This window comes from Chrysemys picta, chromosome 6, assembly GCF_011386835.1.
Source record: "Chrysemys picta bellii isolate R12L10 chromosome 6, ASM1138683v2, whole genome shotgun sequence".
In the NCBI taxonomy this organism is placed as follows: domain Eukaryota; kingdom Metazoa; phylum Chordata; order Testudines; family Emydidae; genus Chrysemys; species Chrysemys picta.
Genome location: NC_088796.1, coordinates 68,477,668 through 68,502,613, shown reverse-complemented (window position 1 = coordinate 68,502,613; position 24,946 = coordinate 68,477,668). Strand labels below are relative to the sequence as shown.

Below are 24,946 nucleotides of genomic sequence, written 5' to 3'. Positions count from 1 at the left end.
ATGAACCCATGTAATTACACCTACCTCATCTACTTCATTTCTTCTCTCCAGCAGAAGTCGGAACAGATTAGCTGTGATCTTGTTATCTTGGAGACCCTGTCCAAGGCCACGGTTGTCATCCTGCATAAGTCGACGGTCCATAATGACTTCTAACTGTCCTGAAAAACAAATATTGAGGTTATGTTGATGATAGTGGTATGTGCTGCTTTTATTAACCACATGAACGTTATTACTATAAACAGCAATGGTAAAAATAATCCAGATAATATTTCTTGAAGCTAGAGAGTTTGTGATATTGATGGCATTGGGAGGGTTGAATAAGCGTTTTCATAATGCCCTGGCTTTGGTTGCTTATAATATTCTCCAATTTTTACTTATCAGGCTAACATTTTCAAGCAGTGGTCTCTGGATAAGACTGGGTTTTTTTCCAAGTTTGTACAAAAGTTAGTAAGATGTTTGAGCTGCAGGAAAATGACAAATACTTTCCCTGTTATAAAAGAAATTCCAGAAATTTCTATTTGAACAGCTCTAGCCCTACAACAGGGGGATGTGAAAGTTGAAATTTTACAGGAAAAGAGGGGATACTTAGGAGTAACTCTTGTTCTTCAAGAGTTGCCTCTGTGCATTTACACTTATGAGATGGGTCTCTGGCAACAAGCTGATAAACTGCCTTGAAAAGCTTGTGCCCATAGGGGTTGCATGAGAGATATCATGTGAGGGTGAGGTCATTGGCCTATTCCATGTAACGAAGTGAACCTCCAACATTCCTTCTTTCTAACGACAAATGTTACACGGAACTCTGAGGTAGAGAAGATGGGCAGATAAACGCTATGAAACTAAGACCAGAAGGGAATATTAGATTGTCTATCCTGACCTGTATATTTCACTCCATACTCCCACATTAAGCACAAATACTTTATTTAGATTAAGGCCTAAGCAGCTTTCTGCACTGTAACTCCCGAGGTGCACACACTGCCAGCGACTTAGTGCACAGAAACTGCGCAGTTGTAGTGCTCTTAAAAAAAACCCACCCCAACAAGAGGCGTAGAGCTGCTAGGTGGTCTAGTGGCAGAACTGGAATGTGCATGCCATCTATCGTCCCTCCGCAGTTAGGGAAGCCCATTTGTGCAAAACCATCCACAATCTCACTCATGTTGCCCAGAGTCACAGTCTTTCAGAGCAGGATGCAATTAATGGCCCTGCACACTTCCAGCAACACGACTCCAACGGTCGACTTTCCCACTCCGAACTGGTTGGCGACTGATTGGTGGCAGTCTGGAGTAGCCAGCTTCCACAGTGCAATCGCCACGCTCTTCTCCAGAGACAGGGCAGCTCTCATTCTCGTGTCCCTGCGTCACAGGGCTGGGGTTAGCTCATCACACAGTCCCATGAATGTGGCTTTCCTCATGCCAAAGTTCTGCAGCCACTGCTCGTCATCCCAGACGTGCATCACGATGTGATCCCACCACTCAGTGCTTGTTTCCTGAGCCCAAAAGCAGCGTTCCACTGTGGTCAGACCTCCCTGAATGCCACAAGCAAACTACTATGTGTAGCAAGATCGATGTCACACTCCTCTTGCCTTTGTAGTTTAAGGAATAACTCCACTGCCACTCGTGATGTGCTGGTCAGAGCGAGCATCATCCTGGTCAGCAGTTCGGGATCCATTCCGGCAACCCGAAAGAGGCAGGGCGTGCAGTACACAAACTGTTGAAAGATGGCGTCAAATGTGGACGGAAGCACAGGGATTGCTACGATGCGAAGCAATGCATCATGGGTCATTGGGACAGGACCCAGGATGCCCCATGACCTCCTCTGCCTTCCAACAAGGCTTAGTGGCAAAAGAGAAAGAGGTGCTCTGTGGGATAGCTGCCCAGAGTGCACCACTCTGAATACCGCTGCAAGTGCCACAAGTGTGAACATGCTATTGCACAGGCAGCTGTCAGTGTGAACACACAACAACAGTTTTCCTTCTGCGCTCTCTGAGCGGCACTGTAACTGCCGGCACTGTAACTTTGTCATGTAGACATGCCCTAAAGGGGGTGGGAGGAGATAGTACATAAGGATCTACTGAGATAGCACCTAGAGTACTATACACATCTTTCAGCACCACTTCATATGCTTAAACAGGATTTATTCATGAACACTTTTATGCATAAAAGTAAATACTAAAAACTAGTTTGATGAACTGGGTTAGTAGATAGGAAACTTCTATTCACCTTCTCTTACAAGGCAAGAATAAGGGGAAATTCAATTAAATCAAAAGGTAGAAAATTCAAAACTGATTAAAGAACATACTTTTTCACACAACACAAAATTAGATGGTGTAACTCACTGCAATAAGGTATCACTGAAGCCAGAAGCTTAGCAGGATTCAAAAAAATACTTTTATAGATAAACAAAACTATCCAGAATTATAAACGCGAACATTAAAAAAACCCAAGAGCAATGGATTGGATGTAATCCCATCTCCTTAAGGACATAAAATAACCTCTAACTAACGGGAGTTAGAAAGAGAGTTTCTGTGAGAGTCAAGTATCAGAGGGGTAGCCGTGTTAGTCTGGATCTGTAAAAAGCAACAGAGAGTCCTGTGGCACCTTTAAGGCTAACAGATGTATTGGAGCATCCAACAAAGTGGGCATTCACCCATGAAAGCTTATGCTCCAATACATCTATTAGTCTTAAAGGTGCCACAGGACTTTGTGGGAGTAAATCTTGTATGTGACTACTGCATGGATTCCTCTTAGCAACTAGTGCTCATCACTGCTGGAGATAGGATACTAGAGTAGCTGGACACTAGTATTCTGATTCAGAATGGCCACTCCCATGCTCCTAATATAGTTCTCACACTACAAACTGTAATGTTTTAGACACAGTAAAAATGTTTCCTTTTTCTTTACATTCTCAGGGAATGGATACTATAAAGCATAGTAATCTGTGAAACAATCCTCTGAATACCTGAGGTGATTTAATATGTAGGTCAGATTTTGAAAACCTTTCCCATACTGTACTTACCACTTTTCAAGCTTGTAACACCTAGAGACTGAGCAGAATGTAGAGTCAAACGAATGCCATCATCCTGGATATAAGCCATTGTAGTCATTGGATAGATATTTGCTTGAAGAGGCAATTTGTTCATTGCCACTCTGGGCTGAATCTACAATATCAAAATTAACATCAGTACATTCCATTGATATTTAAATATGTAAAAAAATGCAAAATATCTTTCTAGGCATTTATCTTATATGCTTTGGGAGCAACAATTGATAGACACCAAAGCAAGTCCCTCCACCGTATCATTCAGCTTTGCAGGGACTTATGGCCAACATTACTTCAGAAGTGGTGTAACTTACACATACTTGTAGTTCAAAGTAGTTTTCAAAAAATGAAAGGTCCTTCAATGGAATTTGCATAAAGAATTGTAATGGCTCTTAGCATGAGGCGCAGTATTTTTGAGAGAATTTTTTTTTCTTCTTGTTTAGAAAGTAGATTGTGAATAAGCTCAAAGTAGTATAAGAATTATTCCTAGGATTTCTAGCACGGATATAAATAATAGAAATCTACAGACATTTCTTGCAATCTGTATAGATGTATGTATAGTACTATTAAATGTTCTTTAGTTAAATAAAAAAAAATCAAGAGAAGTTTTAAATAAGTGCAGTACTACTTTGAAATAATTAAATAAAATGGCAATTTCTTACTCGACAGATCTGGGTCCCTATGTACTCAGAATCATATCTGGTGATAATAGTGAAACAAAAGTTTTTACTACTTTTTACTTCTACAAACACCACAGAGCCAACATAGCTAAGAAAAATGATCTGCATTCTTTCCCATCAGATGCATCATCAATACTATGTCTTACTATGTTCCAAATCAATTATTATATAATTTATATGCCTCATATTAGCCGCTAGAGGTCCCAAATAAGATCAGGGCCTGCTAGGCACTGTGCAAACATGTAGTAAGAGCCAGCATCCGCTCCAAATATCGTATAATCTAAATAGACAAGACAGAAAAGGAAAGGAATACAACATATCTATAGGGTGTATGATGATGTTAATGACCTCTTAGTTCAATTTATTTTTATGCTTTGACCCAGAGAACTGTTTTTCAGGTGATCACAATGTGGACTGAGAAAAATGTGATTGCCAGAAATGTTCTTGATACAACTGATGTAGCTTTGAAGTCCATTTTAAGGGTGGATTCTACTTTGCTGTTTGCAGGGGTTTGTTCTTTGTTGGGGTTGGTGGGTTGTTTTGCTTTTTTAAGAGAAGGCACTTTCCTCAGGAAATATCATGTCCTTTGCCATGGATGCTATCACTTTATCAATGTTGGGGAGTATGAAAACGGAATTTTTGGTTTCTTAGATTCTGCAGAATTTCATGGCCTCTTGACAGAGCAGATGCCAAAATACAAACTCTGAGAAGTTATTTAAATCTTAAATTGCCTTGAAATGGAACATATATTTCTCTTTGAAAGTCTCTCCAATATTTGTAACATGCTAACTTCCAGGACTACTAACATCTACTTTAGTACATTATGTAGACTGAAGTTTGAGACAAAAATCTGAGTCTTCTACATATTCTGCAGTACACACAATGCTGATGGCACTCAAAAATAATGAAAAATGAAATTAATTTTTAAAAATATCTCCTCCTCCTTCCAATATTCATGCACAGAGGAGATTATTTTTGAAGACGTCTAAAGCATCATACAAAATTAAAATAATAATAATAATAGTCTATAAACAAAGGATATATTAGTACCATCATATTGTTTATACCAAACACAGTTTTTGTATACAACAAATGTCTGTCTGTCATGACAAACCAGCCTAAAATAAACATTTTTGAATCTTGGAAAAGCCATTCATAGAATTTAAGTGCATCTAAGGCATGTCAGGAAAAATAGTATATATATAAATCAATGCCTACTTTCAAAATAATTAACATTCTCATACTAAACTATTATTTGCTTGGGTAAATAAGACAAAAAAAAATCAATTAAAAAAAACAAGTATTATGATGATTCTAAATTGTCATAGTCACTATATTCAGAATAACAGATGGTAATTACCTGATATCCATTAAGGTCAGTGTAAAACCTGTTTTGGCTGTTTACGTCAGATGAAATTCTCATTGCAATCTCACGATTGTATTCTCCTCTAATGTCCACAAATATTGGACAGCTTCAAGAGACTCAGCTTCCAATCCTAATTAAAAAGTATATTTACAATTTCTGATTATTAAAAAAATAAAACCAAGTTCTATAGAGCTCTCCCCATAGCATAACAATGTTCCAATTCCCCTCGATCAATTTTCCTTCCATGTTAATGTCTACCCTTATAGAGAGAAGTACACCTCTACCTCGATATAACGCGACCCGATAGAACACAAATTCGGATAGAACGCGGTAAAGCAGTGCTCCGGAGGGGCGGGGCTGCACACTCCGGTGGATCAAAGCAAGTTCGATATAACGTGGTTTCACTTATAACGTGGTAAGATTTTTTTGGCTCCCGAGGACAGCGTTATATCGAGGTAGAGGTGTAAGCTTTGAACCCAGTGCATGTATCAGTATTATAGAATGGGCTAGCAGAGACTCTCTACACCACTGCTACCTACCAGATTAGCCATATAATTTTGAAAGCTTCATTAACATGGAGTAGAAAAACGATGTGGATTATTAAAATCTGCAAATTACTAATAGCCAAAACCAGTATAGAAGTCAGCACACCTCCGCAGGCAACGGAGTGTGCAACATCGTTGCTGGGTCCTGCCCCTGAGCACTAGCTAATGCTCTGGAACAGAGCCGGGCTATTTATTGTCTAGAGTTGCTGCTGCTGCTCCTCCACCTTAAATTGTTGGTGCCTGCGCTGTTGCTCCTTTTTGGGTGTAGGCGTGCTGTTGCTAGTCTCCTACCACTCCTATGGCAACACTGCTACAATCATAGGAGTGAAGAGAAAGAACAGAGTCATTTGAATATGAGTAAATAGGGCTTTCAAGGGCAGAGAATTTGAAGACTTCCTTTTGATGCGACTGGGAACACAAAGTATGTCTGCTGGGCGATGGAGGGGGGAGGGATGAGAACCAGATTTTAAAAGTTAATTAGGTACACACAACCTATGAGGAGTTTCAAAATGGAGCGTACGGGTTAATTTTTGATAAGATAGTATGCCACATCTCGGCCAAAACAAGAAAAGAAAATTATGAAATGTTTGTTTGTAAGCTATAAGCTTCAGACTTAAATTCTGGAGTAAGATTGTGTGCAGCCTTGATCTCATCAAAACATCAAGAAAATCCTCAACTTAATTTCATAGTAAATGGATTACCTCTACCCTGGTTGACCATCTTGTCATGGTTTGGCTTTCTAATGTAATTCTAATATGTTTTTCAACGTATTTCAACAACTAGTAAAAGAGGAAAACAGGGTATACAATCTTTGAACAATTCCAAAATTTAGAATAACTTGTGGAAAAAACATTACAGCTGGTTCTCCAAGAAGATTTAGTGAGTCAGCAGCACAGGGGACAAAAGATGTTTACCGATTTACCTGCTGAATTTTATTTTGACACCTTTGTATGCTGGAGCCATGTTAGCTCTCGTGTCATAACTTTGTCCCCTCCAATTAGCCATATCTAAACAGTCTTTTTTCAGCATCTCTAAAATAACCTGTCATACCCTTCCCTGTTTTGGTGTGAATATCAATGAAATCTACAAAGCAGTCACCAACCTTTTCCCCATTTTTTGATACCTCAATATACCTTAACACTTGAGACATTTGTTCCATTTGGAAGTGTTTGGAATGCAAATACAATGGAGAAGTATTTAAACTTTCCTAAATCTGTAAAAAAATAGTCTACCATGCTTTTTATAGGACTGGCCTTTATAGTGTCTACATGATCTCACAACATGCTACCATGCCTTGCAAGCAATTCAAATAAACACCAAAAATTATCATGACAACTTTCTAATTTCTCATCTGAACCTCTCAAAACTAAATCTCTCACCTAAGCTCAGCAAAATATCCAAGAAATAACGCAAAATATTGTATCTTGTGATCGCAGATTTGCATATCTTTGTCAATTGCGCAGTCCTTTACCAACCACTCTGCAATTTCCATTCAGCGAGCGATTGCCTCCACCTGTTCTTTGAACATTCATGTAGGCATAATCAATTGCTAAAGTGGAAAAAGTTTGTGAACCCAGTTTTACAGTTTGCAAAGGAAGACAAGGAGTTTCGCTGGAAAAGCAAACAAGTGAAACAGAACAAGAAGGCAAGAGTCAAACTGCATATCAACCAAGATCACTGGTGCAACTCCCCATTAGAAATTTTGACAAAGAACCACGATTTTAATATTTGCCTTTATTTGCATTCGCTAAGTAAACAGGCTCATTCTAATTGAACGGGACCATTTTCTACCAAAAAAAGGTAAACAGAATCTGTCACTTTTGTGGCCAAGCAGCCAGATCTCGCTTGAAGACAAAATTCTGCCCCATGTTTCCAATAACCAAACCGCTTTCAGAATCCACATCTATAACAGTTGTGCTAGTAACCAATGTGCAACATTCTGCTGAAAATCAGCTTTTGGGACCCAACAATTCAATGTCAGTTTTTTGCCCGAATCAGATACTCCAGAACTGAACAAGCCTGACAAACCCAAATCAACATCCTCACTAGCTAAGGGTAAGGGTAAGAAATGCAAGTAGCAGAACTGTCTGCAGATTGTTTACCAGCAACATGGTCAAATATTTCAAGATATTTTGTAGACCACTCACACTTTTCTGATCATCTTTTTCATGGGCCTGCTACAGCTTGCATTTTCGAGCACCACTCTTGTGCTTGTAGGTATTCATGGCGGAAATCAGAACTGACCATAAGAATTCACCCACCATTCTCTTTATGAATGAATTGCTACGTTTGGAATGACTGCGCTAGAAGGTGAAAGATCTAACGAAACATAAGGAAATCAGGTAAGAGATCATAATATCTCTGTGAAACTCAGAGCTACATCAGGTAAAACTAATGAAAAAGAGCTCAGGAATGCGGATAAGTTTAATTGAGGTCTAGTGAAGGGAACAGTTACAGAGAAGGTTAGGGCCCCAAAATGGAAGAAAAGAGAAAAAAATTAAAGAAAGGGGAGCAAGGCCTGGTTTCACAGAAACCATTGAACTGCCTTTCACATGGCCATTTGGAGCAGGTGGCCCTGAGCTCTATTTCCTACTTATAAACCATGAGGTTCAAACAGTTTAAAATTTTTATAGTGGACATAGATCATCATTTGTATTCCCAAATCACAACTAATTAACAGGTTTAAGATCCAACTTGAGTGGCAAGTAATGATGGGAACAAGTCAGATGTACAGACCAATCTGGACTATTTGGTAAGATGCCATTGTGTGTTTTAACAAAGCCAATTGTGAGGTCATACATAAAAAACAAAGAATGTAGGTCACACTTACAATATGCATGGCTGAATCCAGGAATGCAGTGACATTGAAAAGAACTTAAGGTCATGGTAGTGTGATAAAGCCTTGGTGGGTTCTGCGCTTTCTGGAGGATTTGCTTGCCTCAGAGGTTCATGGCAGTCCTCAGTTTGGCTTCTTTTGTTAGTGGCACAAACCTGCCATTCACTTGGCTAACCTCTTCATTGGCCAGCATTGGAAAAAGGAGGAGAACAATCCTTGCAGTCTCTGCTGGCCCACCTAATGGGCCAGGGGACAGGCCAGAGACCTTTCCCTCTAATGGGGACCCACAGTCCAGATCAACTCCTCTTATATCAAATAGGGAGTTGAGGGGATGGGGGGAACCCGGGCCCGCCCTCTACTCTGGTTTCCAGCCCCGGGCCCTGTGGATTGCAGCTGTCTATAGTGTCTCCTGTAACAGCTGAGTGACAGCTACAATTCCCTGGGCTACTTCCCCATGGCCTCCTCCCAACACCTTCTTCATCCTCACCAAAGGACCTTCCTCCTGATGTCTGGTAACGCTTGTACTTCGCAGTCCTCCAGCAGTACACCTACTCACTCTCAGCTTCTTACGCCTCTTACTCCCAGCTACTCACACACGCGCCTCACTGACTGAAGTGAGGTCCTTTTTAAACCAGGTGCCCTGATTAGGCTGCCTGTCTTAATTGAGTCTAGCAGCTTCTTAATTGGCTCCAGGTGTCCTAATTAGCCTGTCTGCCTTAATCTGTTCCAGCAAGTTCCTGATTGTTCTGGAACTGCCCCTGTTACCTTACCCAGGGAAAAGGGACCTGCTTAATCTGGGGCTAATTTATCTGCCTTCTATCACTCTCCTGTAGCCATCTGGCCCAACCCTGTCACAGTAGGTAACCAGTTGAACATGAGCTTCCTGTGCAATATTGTAGCTAAGAGGCAGGGCCGGCTCCAGGCACTAGCTGAGGAAGCTGGTGCTTGGGGCGGCAGATTGTTCGAGGCGGCATTCTGCCCAATCCTAGGGCGGCACTCTGCCCAATCTGCCACTTTTTTTTTTTTTTTTGGTTCTGCTCCGGCCGCCCTGTAGGGGGCGGCAGCGCAGAGAACCGGAGTGCCCTGCAGGGCAGTCCTCTTCCTTCCCTCCGCGCCGACCGGAGCAGAACCCTCGCGGCAGGAGGCGGCGCAGCGGGAGGAGCCGCGTGGCAGCGCCCCTGCTTTAGCCCTGGCCACCCCCTTCTCTCTCTCTCTCTCTCTCCTGCCTGCTCCCTTCCCCCCCCCCCACAAGCTGGTCCCCCTGCACCCGCGCTCCAGCCACACCGCAAGGTTTTTTTTTTTTTTGCTTGGGGTGGCCAAAAAGCCAGAGCCGGCTTGGATACAATGTCAAGGAGGAGTAGAGAAGTGGCATTACTTCTAATACACTAGTGAAACCATTATGGAATGTGTGTCCCCACTTAAAAAGAGATGGTGGAAAAACTGGAAAGGGATCAGAAAAAATACAAGAATGATTCAAGGTTTTGAAAGTACATAGTGAGAGACTCAAGCTATCTAGGACCTAATCACATCAGCCATAGCATCAGGGGCTCGTTCACCTGCACATCTACCAATGTGATATATGCCATCATGTGCCAGCAATGCCCCTCTGCCATGTACATTGGCCAAACCGGACAGTCTCTACGCAAAAGAATTAATGGACACAAATCTGGCATCAGGAATCATAATACTCAAAAACCAATGGGAGAACACTTTAACCTGTCTGGCCATTCAATGACAGACCTGCGGGTGGCTATCTTACAACAGAAAAACTTCAAAAACAGACTCCAATGAGAGACTGCTGAGCTGGAATTGATATGCAAACTAGATACAATCAACTCAGGATTGAATAAGGACTGGGAATGGCTGAGCCATTACAAACATTGAATCTATCTCCCCTTGTAAGTATTCTCACACTTCTTATCAAGCTGTCTGTACTGGGCTATCTTGATTATCACTTCAAAAGTTTTTTTTCCTCTTACTTAATTGGCCTCTCAGAGTTGACAAGACAACTTCCACCTGTTCATGCTCTCTGTATGTGTGTATATATATATATCCTCAATATATGTTCCACTCTATATCGGAAGAAGTGGGCTGTAGCCCACGAAAGCTTATGCTCTAATAAATTTGTTAGTCTCTAAGGTGCCACAAGTACTCCTGTTCTTTTTGCGGATACAGATTAACACGGCTGCTACTCTGAATCAAGCTATCTAGTTTATCCCAGAGGAGATTTAAAGATGCCTTGATCAGAGTCTACAAGTACTTACATAGGTGTGATCGACTATGCCCCTGTATCCACAACCTACACACTATTGTAATAAATCTTTGTAACAAAGTATGCCTTGGAAGGTCTGCCTTGAAAACTCATAATTTTCTGATCAGTATTGTCCTGGCAAAATTTGTATGGCAACACTGTATGTAAAGTTATAAGTTTTTCCTATATGAGGTTATTAACAGATGTTCCAAACGCCACAGCCCTGCCCAAACAGTCAGCGAACAGCTCTCTCCTAGACAAAGGAATGTGTGTGTGCCTTTATTTGCATTTAAGAAGTAAACAGAATCATCAAGTGGGGAGGGAAACAAAGGAAGCTCAAACATTTGAGAAAAAGCCAGCAAGAACATCCTTCCATATGGACTCTGTCTCCTCATTCCCAGCTGGGAAATGTTTTTTCAAGAGGGGGACTGAAACTATAAAAAGGAGGAACAAATACCCCAATGCATGTCTCACTTCCCCTGAGCATCCACTGTACCTGAAGTGACAATTTTGGTCTTTGTGCATATATTACTGGGTGAGGTTCTCTGGCCTATGTTATGCTGGAGGTCAAACTAGATGATCATAATGGTCCCTCTTCTAGCTTTTGCATCTATGAATCTCTAGAATCATGACAATTCCACCTGGTCCAGTATCTAGGTGGAATTCTGATAATTTTCCTGGTATTTAATTTATATTCCTCTGCTCAAATGCTTCAACTTAAACCTATTATTTCTTATGTATCTTTGTTGACTGTGAAACTAACTTATCACAATCCTCCTTAAGGAAACAGTTATTTGTAGAGTTATGTCTCCTCTCAGTCTTCTTTTCTCCAGACAGACCATACATTCCTCTGTCAACCTTTCCACACCAGTCTTGTTTTCCAAATGTTTAATTACTTTTATTGGTCTTATGTGTCTGTGGCATTTTAACAAGGTTGTTCTCAAAGCTGAAATTTTAAATGTTTAAATAAATATTGACTACTCTAAACAATAACGGATTGCCCTTGACTATCTCTTAAAATACACATCTAAATAATCAATTCTCTCCAGACACAATACATGGGGTAACAACAAGTATAATTACTTAGAAAAAAAACTGTATTTGAAGAAATGTATTCAGGATAGAAACTCAAACCCTTAAAGTTACAAACTGCCAGGTTGATGGTTGCCTATGCCATTAAAAGTTCTGATGTGACAATAAGTGGATTCCCAACATTTCTGTCTTGATGTTCCCAACCAACTTCAAATAGACAAATCTTTGCATGCTATGCTACTCCAGAGGCAATTCCATGAAGAAAACACAAATTAATAAAATTGGTTAAGCAAGTTGAGCAATATGGCTGGATATGAGCTCTGGCTGTCAGAAGCAATTAACCCAATCAACATAATTTACATTTAAATATCAAAACACTGTGATAAAGAAATTGAAAAAAAGTAGGGAATAAAATATGTTCTCTGCACTCTTTCAAACCACTATACTTCTGTTTTACTGAGCTACAAAAAAGACAATGTCCATAGGGAGGTGGTGGTGATGGAACAGATCTGGGAAATTCTCAAAATATTACAATTCTCCCCCATTTTAGCAATTATTACTTAACTATTATTTCTACAGTATAGTAGCCAAAGACCCTAGTCAGGATTGCAGACCCATTAAATGCTGCATGAAGCTGAGAGAGATGTAGGGAGGCACAAAGGAGCCATTTATACTTCTCGTTCCTGGGACTGGTTCTACAATGGCCTGGTCCTCAGCACAGGTGCAGCCTCAAGGCCAGTCTAATCTAAAATAGCTGCACAATGCCAGAGCAACAGGATGTCCCAGCCACACCATTGCTACATCCCTTATTTCAGGAATGCCACCTGTGCTGGGTGTTGAGTGGTGTAGGGATAAAGTGAGAAAGGCCAAAAGCCATGTAGAGTTGGATCTTGCAAAGGGAATTAAAGCCAATAGTAAAAGGTTCTATAGCTATATAAATAAGAAGAAAACAAAGAAAGAAGAAGTGGGACTGCTAAACACTGAGGATGGAGTGGAGGTTAAGGATAATCTAGGCATGGCCCAATATCTAAACAAATACTTTGCCTCAGTCTTTAATGAGGCTAATGAGGAGTTTAGGGATAATGGTAGGATGACAAATGGGAATGAGGATATGGAGGTAGATATTACCACATCCGAGGTAGAAGCCAAACTCGAACAGTTTAATGGGACTAAATCGGGGGGCCAAGATAATCTTCATCCAAGAATATTAAAAGAAATTGCAAGCCCCTTAGCAAAAAATTTTAATGAATCTGTAAAGTCAGGGCTTGTACTGTATGACTGGAGAATTGGTAACATAGTCCCTATTTGTAAGAAAGGAAAAAAAAGTGATCTGGGTAAATAAATGCCTTTTAGTTTGATATCTGTATTATGCAAGGTCTTGGAAAAAATTATGAAGGAGAAAGTAGTTAAGGACATTGAAGTCAATGGTAATTGGGACAAAATACAACATGATTTTACAAAAGGTAGATCGTGCCAAACCAAACTGATCTCCTTCTTTGAGAAGGTAACAGATTTTTTAGACAAAGGAAATGCAGTGGATCTAATTTACCTCAATATCAGTAAGGCATTTGATACAGTTCCACATGGGAAATTCTTAGCTAAATTGAAAAAGATGGGGATCAATATGAAAACTGAAAGGTGAATATGACAACTGGTTGTACTGAAAGGTGAACTATCAGGCTGGAGGGAGGTTACTAGCAGAGTTCCTCAGGGATTGGTTTTGGGACCAACCTTATTTAATCTTTTTATTACTGACCTTGGCACAAAGAATAGGAATGTGCTAATAAAGTTTGCGGATGAGACAAAGCTGGGAGGTATTACCAATACAGAGGAGGACTGGAATATCATACAGGAAGATCTGGATGACCTTGTAAACTGGAGTAATAGTAATAGGATGAAATTTAACTGTGAAAAGTGCAAGGTAATGCATTCAGGGATTAATAAAGGATAGTTACCTGTTCCATAACTGGCATTCTTCGAGATGTGTTGCTCAGGTGTATTCCACTATAGGTGCGTGCTCGTCACATGCACCGGTGCCGAAGTTTTTCCCTTAGCAGTATCCATAGTGGCGGAGCACCGCTGCGACCCCTGGAGTGGCGCCGATATATCGCGCCATAAAGGGGTCTGCGTGCTCCCTCCACCCTCAGTTCCTTCTTGCCAAACAACTCTGACAGAGGGAAAGGAGGGTGGAACAGGTAACTGTCCTTTCTTCTTCGAGTGATTGCTCATGTGTATTCCACTATCGGTGACTCCAAGCTATACCTGATGGAGGCGGGTAGGAGTTTAAGTGTAAAGCTTTAAGGGTTACCTGGGCGGAGCACCACCCTACCAAACCCAGCGTCCTCCCTCGTTCGGGAGACGATCACATAGTGCGATGAAAAAGTGTGGACAGAGGACCACGTAGCAGCCCTACAGATGTTCTGAATAGGGACATGAGCCACATAGGCTGCTGATGAGGCCTGGGCTCTCATCGAGTGAGCCTTCACATTAGTAGACGGGGGAATCCCTGCCAGGTCGTAACAGGTGTGAATGCACGAGGTGATCCAGCGGGAAATCCACTGGGTAGACACCGGTTGTCCCCTCATGCGCTCGGCCAATGCAATGAACAGCTGGGGAGAATTCCTAAATGGCCTGGTTCTGTCCAGGTAAAAAGCCAGCGCTCTGCGCACATCTAACATGTGCAGGCAGTGTTCCTCATTGGAGGAATGGGGCTTAGGGCAGAGGATCGGGAGGAAAATGTCCTGATCCATATGAAAAGCCGAGACTACCTTCGGCAAAAAGGCAGGGTGAGGGCGGAGCTGCACCTTGTCCTGATGGAAGACCGTATACAGCAGCTCAGAGGTCAGGGCCCTGAGCTCCGAAACCTAACAGGCTGAGGTGATAGCCACTAAGAACACCACCTTCCACGACAACTGGGACCACCAACACGTGGTTAATGGCTCAAAGGGAAGCCCTGAGAGGCGGGAGAGCACTAGGTTCAGGTCTCAGAGCGGGACCGGGGGCCTGGCGTAAGGGAATGCCCGATCTAACCCTTTCAGAAACCGGGCCGTCATGTGAAAACACAGACAGGTCCTGCACCGGGGGATTGAAAGCCGAAATGGCCACCAGGTGCACCCTGATGGAGGAGGGTGCCAGTCCTTGGGTCCTAAGGGACAGGAGGTAATCGAGGACAAGCTGGATAGACGTGGAAGAGGGAGAGGAACCTCTATCTCTCGCCCACCTAGAGAACCTATACCACCTTATCCAGGTAGGTTCGATGCGTGGAGGACTTTCTACTTTCCAGCAGGACCCTTCTCTCATCCTCAGAACACCTCCCTTCCTCCTCATTTAAACATAGAGCAGCCACGCTGTCAGGTGGAGCGTGGCTAGGTTGGGATGGAGGAGACGACCGTCCTCCTGGGAGAGGAGGTCCGGGCGGAGCGGCAGTCTGTGAGGGGGGGCCGCTAAGAGTTGCGGTAGGGTCCCATACCAATGTTGACAGGCCTAATCCGGGGCTATGAAGATAACCCTCGCCCCATCTGACTTCACCTTCTGTAGGATCCTGCCAATTAGGGGGAAGGGCGGGAAGGCGTAAAACAGGGGCCCCGACGATGGGATCAGGATCGCGTCTGATATCGCCCCATCGCCCTCTCCCGCCCTGGAGCAGAATCGTGGGCACAGGCAATTCTGGGCAGTGGCGAACAGGTCTACCTGGGGAGTGCCCCACTGTAGGACGATCCACCTGGCCACCTCCTTGTGCAGGGACCACTCGTGATGTTGGGAGAACACCCTGCTCAGGCGGTCCGCGCGTGTGTTGCTCTTGCCGGGCAGCAGTATGTCATGGGTTATACAGAACTCCCACAGGAGCTGAGCTTCCTGGCATAAAGCCCGGGAACGCGTGCCCCCCGCTTGTTGACATAATACATGGCGGTCGTGTTGTCTGTGAGGACTCTGACCACCCTGCTCTGTATGTGCTGGCAAAAGGCCACGCATGCCAGGCGTACGGCCCTGAGATCCCTGACGTTTATGTGCAGGGTTAGTTCCCCTGGTGACCACATACCCTGGGTCCTGAAGTCCCCCACGTGGGCTCCCCAGCCCAGGTCCGAGGCATCAGACACTAGATCTAGTGAGGGAGGGGACTCTCAGAAGGAGATACCCCGGAGCATGTTGCTCAGGAGGGACCACCATTGGAGGTCTGTCACCACCGTTGGCAGCACCGGGATGACCTTGTCCAGGCCGTCCCTGGCCTGGGAGTACCGGGAGGCCAGCCAAAGCTGAAGGGGCCTCATCCAGAGCCTGACATGCGCACCACATAGGTGCATGTTGCCATGTGGCCTAGGATTTGAAGGCACACGCATGCTGTGGTTACCGGGAAGGCCGTGACCGAGGCTATGAGAGCCCTGAGCATCTCGAATCTGTCCCGTGGGAGGGAGGCCGTGGCCACCTGGGAATCTAATAGATCCCCTATAAAGCTTATGCGCTGAACTGGGATTAACGTGGATTTCTGCTTGTTTACCAGTAGGCCTAGAGCTGCACAGGTGTCCAGCAGGAAATTCATCTGCTGCTGCACCAGAGACTGAGACCGACCCTTCTGGCACTGGTGCACGTGGCGAGCACGCACACCTATAGTGGAATACACCTGAGCAATCACTCGAAGAAGAACAAGAATTTTTGTTATAAGCTGGGGACGCATCAGTTGGAAATAACAGAGAAGGAGAAGGATCTCGGAGTATTGGTTGATCACAGGATGTGATATGGCTGTGAAAAAAGCTAATGCGGTCTTGGGATGCATCAGGCGAGGTATTTCCAGTCGAGAGGCACTGGTGAGACCTCATCTGGAATACTGTGTGCAGTTCTGGTCTCCCATGTTTAAGAAGGATGAATTCAAACTGGAACAGGTACAGAGAAGGGCTACTAGAATGATCCGAGGAATGGAAAACCTGTCTTATGAAAGGAGACAAAGAGCTTGGCTTGTTTAGCCTAACCAAAGAAGACTGAGGGGAGATATGATTGCTCTCTATAAATATATCAGAGGGATAAATACCAGGGAGGGAAGAGGAATTATTTAAGCTCAGTACCAATGTGGACACAAGAACAAATAGATATGAACTGGCCATCAGAAAGTTTAGACTTGAAATTAGATGAAGGTTTCTAACCATCAGAGGAGTGAAGTTCTGGAACAGCCTTCCAAGGGGGCAAAAGACATATCTGGCTTCACGACTAAGCTTGATAATTTTATGGAGGGGATAGTATGATGCGATAGCCTAATTTTGGCAATTAATTGGACTTTGACTATTAGCGGTAAATATGCCCAATGGCCTGTGATAGGATGTTAGATGGGGTGGGATCTGAGTTACTACAGAGAATTCTTTCCTGGGTGTCTGGTTGGTGAGTTTTGCCCACATGCTCAGGGTTTAGCTGATCACCGTATTTGGGGTCAGGAAGGAATTTTCCTCCAGGGCAGATTGGCAGAGGCCCTGGGTTTTTTTCGCCTTCCTCTGCAGCGTGGGGCACGGGTCACTTGCTGGTGGATTCTCTGCACCTTGAAGTCTTTAAACCATGATCTGAGGACTTCAATAGCTCAGACATATGTTAGGGGTTTGATACAGGAGTGGGTGGGAGAGATTCTGTGGGCTGCGTTGTGCAGGAGGTCAAACTAGACGATCATAATGGTCCCTTCTGACCTTAAAGTCTATGCTTCTATGCTGTAGGAGCCACTTTGGCAGCCCTACACCATAAGAGGATTTCCCAATGTTGAGGGAGTCCTCCGCCAGGAAGATTTGTTGGATTTAAGTCTGCCTTTAGTTGAGTGACTGCTGCAAGACACAAGAATAGGTCATTTGTCCTTAAACCCAGTGAATGCTGCAATCAGAAGGCAATTCCTAGACCAGCACTGTACTAAGCATAAAAAGTTATGAAAGCACAGGAAATCTAATGTAAGATCCAAACTGAACAACAAAATTAGCCAGAAAATAAAATGACACGTGTAACTGCAGTTTTAAAACCTCTTACCCTGAACTTTGTAGAGTCGCACTGTGTGTGTCAAATGATGGAAAAAACAAGTAACTTCTGAGAAAATCCTTCCATGAGTAACTCTTATGGTAGGTGGATCCGTGAAAACGTAAGGCTGCAAAAAGACAAAAACAAAGTTAAAACAATGGTATGAAAATTGTTTGCAGCATAAAAAATCCACAGCATATCAGTTATTAAATAGGTTTAAATCCTAATTTAAACCCCCTCCAAAAATAACTTTTCATCTATAGTAGATGAGTGTAGGTCTGGTCATCTGAACACAAGATTGGCAACTAGGAATTCATAACTTCTCATCCCTACTTTGACATTGACTTTCTTTGTAGTCTTGGGCAATTTTCTTAATCCTACCTTGTCTGAAAATGAGGATAATCTTCATTACATACCTCACAGGTATGTTGTGAAAATTGAGTTAATATTTGTGAAGCATTTTGGAGATCAGAGCAACGTAAATGTTAAGTAACATATTACTGTGATTGCATATATTTTAGCTTCAATTTTCTTTCTCACAAAGTTATACTTGTCAGCTGCTGCTTACATACCTAGGACGTCATACCCAAAGCCCAAGTCATCGTTAGATGATTTCATTTATTTTTAACAGTTGATTTCAACACAGTTTCTGTTCACATTTAACATATCAAATGAATGTACGGATTGAGCAAAGCAGGAAGTGTGAACACAGCTGAAAGAACAGGAAGAATTTTTTGTCTGTTTGGTCCAACCACTGTGGAGTGATATATAATAGCTCCACAGTTAAAATTGCAGCAGATTATCTATTTAAAGCATGATGTTGGTCCCCCTAAAATCCACAAAATAGTCAAATATACCTGGAAATTAGTAGGTCAGTTGTGGGAGCTGAAGTAGAATGTTTCTAAAAAATCTGAAGTCAATTGGACGAGGGATTCCTGATTTCGGATATCCAAAAAAGAAAGGGAATTCCTGAAGTTGTCTAGTACTTTTTTGCCAGTTTACGCGCGCGCACACACACACACACACACACACACACACACACACGGAAAAACTACCATCACTGATCTGCCCTAGCTTAAACTCAATGCACAAATACTTTTGGAAAAAACACAGAAGGAGCCACTACAGCATAGACAGCTCAGTGGTCGGCAACCTTTCAGAAGTGGTGTGCCGAGTCTTCATTTATTCACTCAGATTTAAGGTTTCACATGCCAGTAATACATTTTAACATTTTTAGAAGGTCTCTTTCTATAAGTCTATAATATATAACTAAACAATTGTTGCATGTAAAGTAAATAAGGTTTTTATAAAATGTTTAAGAAGTTTAATTTAATTTTAAATGAAGATGTAGAGCCCCACGGACTGGTGGCCAGGACCCAGACAGTGTGAGTGCCACTGAAAATCAGCTCGTGTGCCTCCTTTGGCACACGTGCCATAGGTTGCCTACCCCGACTTAGCTGAACCATTAACTGCACTCCTGACAAAGCTTTAGTTCTAGTTCAGCCTTGCCCCATCCCATTCCATCTGAATATTACAGGGGATTAGAAGGAGACAGAAGGACAGCTGAGTCCAGGAGCTGAAGCTGTCTTAGGAGCACAGCGCCTCTCAAACTGCCAACTCCTAGCCCCGGTTTGCTGATCCAGAGTGGGTTTGTCAGATTGGGACTACTGGTAGGAAGGCTGAGGATAGGAGCCAAAGTCCAAGGGTCATTACTGAAGATTAAAGGCACATTTCTATAGGATTAGGAGAGATGAATATTATTGTGCATGGATATAGAAGATGAGGGTAGAAATGGGTCCCTTGCTTTTTTAACCTCCTTGCTACTTGCTCCCCATCATCCACCCATTAATGACTTCTCTTCCCTCAAATGCTTCCCCAGTCTCTAGTAATAGCCACTGGGCTCCAGCCTCTGAGGTTGGCTTCCTGCATCTTACCTGGGAAACCAGAGGTGGTTCACCCCATGGAGCTGCTGTTGGAAGAAATGAACAGAGAATTGTTCGTAACAGCTTTTCACCTAACACTCTTCCTTCTGACTGCCCAGTTCATACTCTTTGTGTTGTTTGACGGGGTCAGCACAGGAGGAGCTCTTGTGCATGAAAGGCTATTACTAGTAGCAGATTTCCAAACTCATTGATCTCCAGCAATGAGTCCAGCCAATGAATCATCTGTACTTTGCTGACCAAAATTTTCTATGCTGGATGCTCAAGGAATTTGTTTAAAGAAAAAAGGATGATTGTCTGGCTCTTGAGACAGATTCAGGGACAAGTCCTCTCTCCCTCCTCTCGGAAGCAAAAAATGGGGCAATCTTGTCCCTGAGGCTGTCACAGGAGCTGGTTTCCAGTCCCATTTCTCAGACAACTTTCCCCTACTGGTGAGCTCTCTTGATTGCCATGAGGGAAAACAAGTCTGATGAGCCAAAGGACTACTTTTTGAAGTTGAAACAGACCATATTTTATATTGAGAACTCAGAGAAGAGTTAGATGGCACAAAGACTTCTTGGTGTGTCTTTTTGCCATCCAACTCTGCTATGAGCTCTTGCAACCAAATAACTACAGTCTGTTTCAACTTCAAAAAGCAGTCCTTTGGCTCATCAGATTGATACTCCCACTCCTAGCTATCACAGGAACAGAGCCGTTCAAAATGAGCAGTTCATCAGCTTTATCAGGACATTAACATCCTATACTTCAAAGGGCTTTCTTAATGGTGCACAAATTAGATGACAAGTTGCTACAAAGACACTGGGTCTATCTTCAATCAGTTCACAATAAACCACAAGTACTGTCAAATGTATCTGGATGCTGTTACTCTAAATTAAACCCAGGCAGGTAAACAGGATAGTTAAGCAGTTTGTGTATGAGGCAAGTAAGGGAGTCCATGGGGTTTGTTTGTACTGCATTAAAAGCTTTTTCCACTTGGACTTTCATAAGTAACAGCCAATCCCACAAAGAGCTTACAATCTTAAAAAAGTTTAGCATATTCACTACGTTATTCCATGTATAAATTTAGTATATCCAATCTCAGACTAAAGGGAGAAAAAGAGAAATAGGGAGAAAGGAAAGCTAGGAAAAATTAATGAATATCTGCAATACACTTTTACCATAAGATATGAAAATGAGGTCTTGGCCACTTGTTGTCATTGAAAATCCCATGGTTCTGTTAGGACTTTCAGTGTCCTGTTAAAATTCCAATATGCATAATTTGAATGCGGTGCTTCACAAAAGATGTAGCTATATTTCAATGGTGGGTCAACTACTGCTTCTATACATAGTTTGCAAAGTGTTTGGGGATCTTTCAGCATGAAAGCCTTTATTTACAAATATAATATGAGTACTATTACCTTGGCCTCTCCATCTGGTAAGAAGAGATAAGCCCCACTCTTATCTCTGTTACTTGTGGTTCCATACCAAGCAAACTCCACTTTTATTTGATGATTTTTGCCATCTTCTTTTGTGTTAATTTTCTAAAGATAAATAATTACAATTTGAGAGGGTGACACATTTATAGTTTTTATGCATCGATATTCTTATGAATAAGAAGTACAATATTTCAAATTGTGAGCCAACACACCTTCAGAAGCCCTGAGATCCCAGAAAACCATAGTTTCATGTAGGAGTTCTCTAAAGTAATGTCATCTGCAGAATTTTGCATCTCCTTGATCTTGAAAACCTTATCTGGGTTCACTTGCACATTATTTCCTCCACTAGTATATATATTATAATCAGCCAAGACCATTTCTGAACTCAGAACCTCCAAAAGCTGATAAACTCCCAGACCTAAAGGCGGTAGGTGCACCATAAAAGAGATCTGTTGGAGCAAGAAGAAAACATATTAAAAATGTACTACCATTAAAATAAAATTCTGAACATACTGCACCAAATTCATGCCTGCTGCATTTCTATTCATCTCAACATTTACACCAGCACTGAATTTTGCCCAAATTTCCAAGAACGCAAATTAGTATTAGATTATTAATAAGAATATTTCAAATTATTAAATCAAATGTTCTAATATTTCATCACAAATAATTTTTTTCCTGCTATTCATCTGATTAGTAATATTTCAGAAGGGCATGATCATTGTTTACTAAGATGAACAACAGTTACAATTTTTAATCTATTGCTATAAAGAAATATGATCTGTAATTTTGAGTTGAGCATATTGCCACATATTAAGGAGATGAGCATAAAATTGATGCTAAGGGTCAGAAATATTCTAGAAAGCAGAGAATGTTGGAGCACAACACTAACATACCATTATGGATTAGAACTGGAGGATATAATGGAATGTGGCCCAAACTGCCACTGATTCTTTGCTGCTTACTTAGAAGCCATATAAAGATCTTCACAGCAGAGAAACAGGGTGGGTGGGTCTCTGGAAACAATGTGCCCAGAACTCCGTATGTTAACTTTCCTTTCTCCTTCTAGGACAGCCTCTACAGAGCCCCACACTTGAGATTTATTAGCAGTAATTTGCCCCTTAGAAGAGGGCTGAAAAGAATATACATTGTAGGAAAATGATTCTGAAATAGGAATTCAATCTGGCTTCCAGATCAAAAGAGTAATGCTAAGTAAACATCTGAACAGAGCTCCATGTAACATTGTTTTTTTGACAAATCTCAGTGCGAAGTTCATATAAAGTACAACTACTGGCACATGATGATTGAGAAGAATCTCTATGATACAATACGGTTTGAAATTTCTCAGAATTATCAGACAGAACCAAAAGCAGGCATTGGCTCCAAGGCAAGGATCAAGCTTGAGTACAGAGAAATGTAGACTACATCAGAGTCCAGACCCAGGGGACTAGGGATCCAAGACCCTACAGCTCAAGTCTTTGGATCTGAAGGTCCACTTAGCTCAAATGTCATGTCAGATCCTCCTCTGATAATGCTTTTATAGCCAAACACCCTCTCCACTTAGTCAATAGAGTGGTGGAAACTATGCTTTTTCTTCCACTTCAGGACAGCAGATAGTGGATCTGACTGTACCTGAATTTTACCTCTACATTACTCTGAAGTCCACATTACCCAGAGCTTTTTCTATCTGATATGAAGAGAAGACAGAAGAGCCACATTGGAACTCAAACTTTTCAATTTTGCTTTTTGCTACTGGATACCATTACATCTACATTTGTGACATTCCTTAAACTTCCTACACTAGGGGATATTGTGATAATGTTGTTCATTTACAAAGACAATCGAAATTATTTTAAATAAATTTTTATTTACAGAATTTTTAACAATCCTAATTCTGAAGTAAGGTATTTATGAATCAAAATCAATATGTCTACAAGAACCCAACAATCCAAACTAATGTGTTAAAGTCCTATAGCATACAAATTTTAGCCTTCCAGTTTAACATTCTTGTAAGTATAAAGTGTCCCTATTTTCTTAGGATTCAGCTGTACCTTTATATTGCATGTATCCTGCCAGTATGAGACCTTCTAAGAATATAACGACTAGTATCAACATTTCTTTCAATAACAAGTATTTTAAAAAAATGTAGTCTTAGTACACTAATATACTATTATATCCATATATTACTATTAGTATATTTCTTTGTACGCCCTGTTAGGTATGAATTTGCTGTGTTGACTTCTCTGCTACAATCATTCCCCCATCCCCCCCTTTTTTTTCCCTACCAAGAAAGAGTAAGGGGAGTGTTTTTCTCTTCTGAACTTCTCATAACAGAAGTTATGATATTAAGGCTGTGTACTCCAAAGAACTGATTAATTAAAATGATAATCCAAGAGAGATTAACAATGGATTCTTAAAATGTACACCTTATGTTACTTTTTTTTAAAAAAATGTGTTCTAATACTTTAGTTCAATAGTTCTGTGATACTCACTTTCACACAAAGTGTAAATGTTCACATCTCTCAACACTCCCTCCAACAGTGAGCATTGCATATTGGGGGGGGGGGGCATTTTTTATTTGTTGGAATGATAGTGCTATCACCACCATTGTAGACCTTTTAAAAAAAAAAAAAAAAAAAAAAAAAAGAAGTCTTCATATCTGAGCCTCTCACTTAGTAAGAAAGGGACCCTATTTCCTTGGCTTGAGTCTTTAATCCTCGCATAAGGAGGAGCTAAAGTCTATTTTTAATAGAAACAGTTTCCCTTAAGCAAAATACATTTAATAGTGTGGCCTGATACACTGCACACTATAAAAAACATAGCCTTCCAAAGAATGGGAGTTTTCATTCCACTGCTCTGTGAAGTTCTAAGAGACTAAGATTTGAATCTGTGATATTGTTGTTATTTTGGGGTAAAAGAAAAATCCTTGTATGTGTAAGACTATTTATTAAAAAGGAAAAGTTACAAAAATCATTACTTGAAACACTTCAAAATTGGCCTCAGGGCTCTACTTGTAACCAGGGCATCGAATTCAAGTACATACAGCCCCTCAGAAATGCAGTGAAATGGCTATAACATCCCTGTGATGTCTAATTGCCATTTAAATTAATGGGGCTAAAGAAACGAAGTATTTAACACATGTACACAGCAGCTGCTATTCAAACAATTTTCAACAACTTTAAAACAAATATTTCAACATATCCACTTTTCTGACTCAAACATGGATAAACAGAAATGTAAACAAGATACAGAGATCAATGCACTTGTAGAAAAGTTAGGGGGAAAAATTCTAGTTAAACACATACACTCTAAGTTTCAACCCAAAGCAATTTTAAATGGATACCAAATAATAAATTCCTCAAAACGAGGCTCATTACTGAAACACTTAATCCAGTATTAAGCTTTGGTAATATCACAAAAAGTAATGAAGTTTAGAAAGTTGGTGCTACTGTATTTCTTAGGCCTAAATGAAGACCAAAATGATTTAATTATTCCTTCTCTCTCACACACACAGAATCTTCTTTATAAAACTGATATGATTCATATATTTGAAGTCTAGTTCTCTTTATTTTCTCCCTTAATGTGAAGTGCATATCAGTAGTATATGATATATCACATATCTAAGTGCAAATCAGTATAACTTACACTTTTTATTTCGAGTGACATACCTGATATGCTTCATGTGATACTGTAGTTGTTCCATCCCATACTCCACTAATCTGGACCATAACAGGTTTCCCCGAAGGAGATAATACTTTAACTTTGGGTGAATTCACATAGATTGAAACCACGGAGAACCGCTCCTGTTCTGTAGGATTATAAACCAAAAGGTACCTGCAAAAATATTTTTGCCATATTATCTTTAC

At 41.4% G+C, this 24,946-nt stretch overlaps 1 protein-coding gene across 1 annotated transcript in view; it reads right to left on the bottom strand.

The window, feature by feature from the left end:
• The window catches only part of MAN2A1 (mannosidase alpha class 2A member 1), a 225,035-nt gene that overhangs the window by 46,851 nt on the left and 153,238 nt on the right, over positions 1-24,946 (bottom strand). The window contains 8 exon segments of the mRNA XM_065599246.1: positions 25-158; positions 3,013-3,154; positions 5,077-5,178; positions 5,181-5,212; positions 17,738-17,852; positions 21,063-21,185; positions 21,293-21,529; positions 24,749-24,914. Of these exon segments, the coding sequence (XP_065455318.1) occupies positions 25-158; positions 3,013-3,154; positions 5,077-5,178; positions 5,181-5,212; positions 17,738-17,852; positions 21,063-21,185; positions 21,293-21,529; positions 24,749-24,914 (1,051 nt within the window).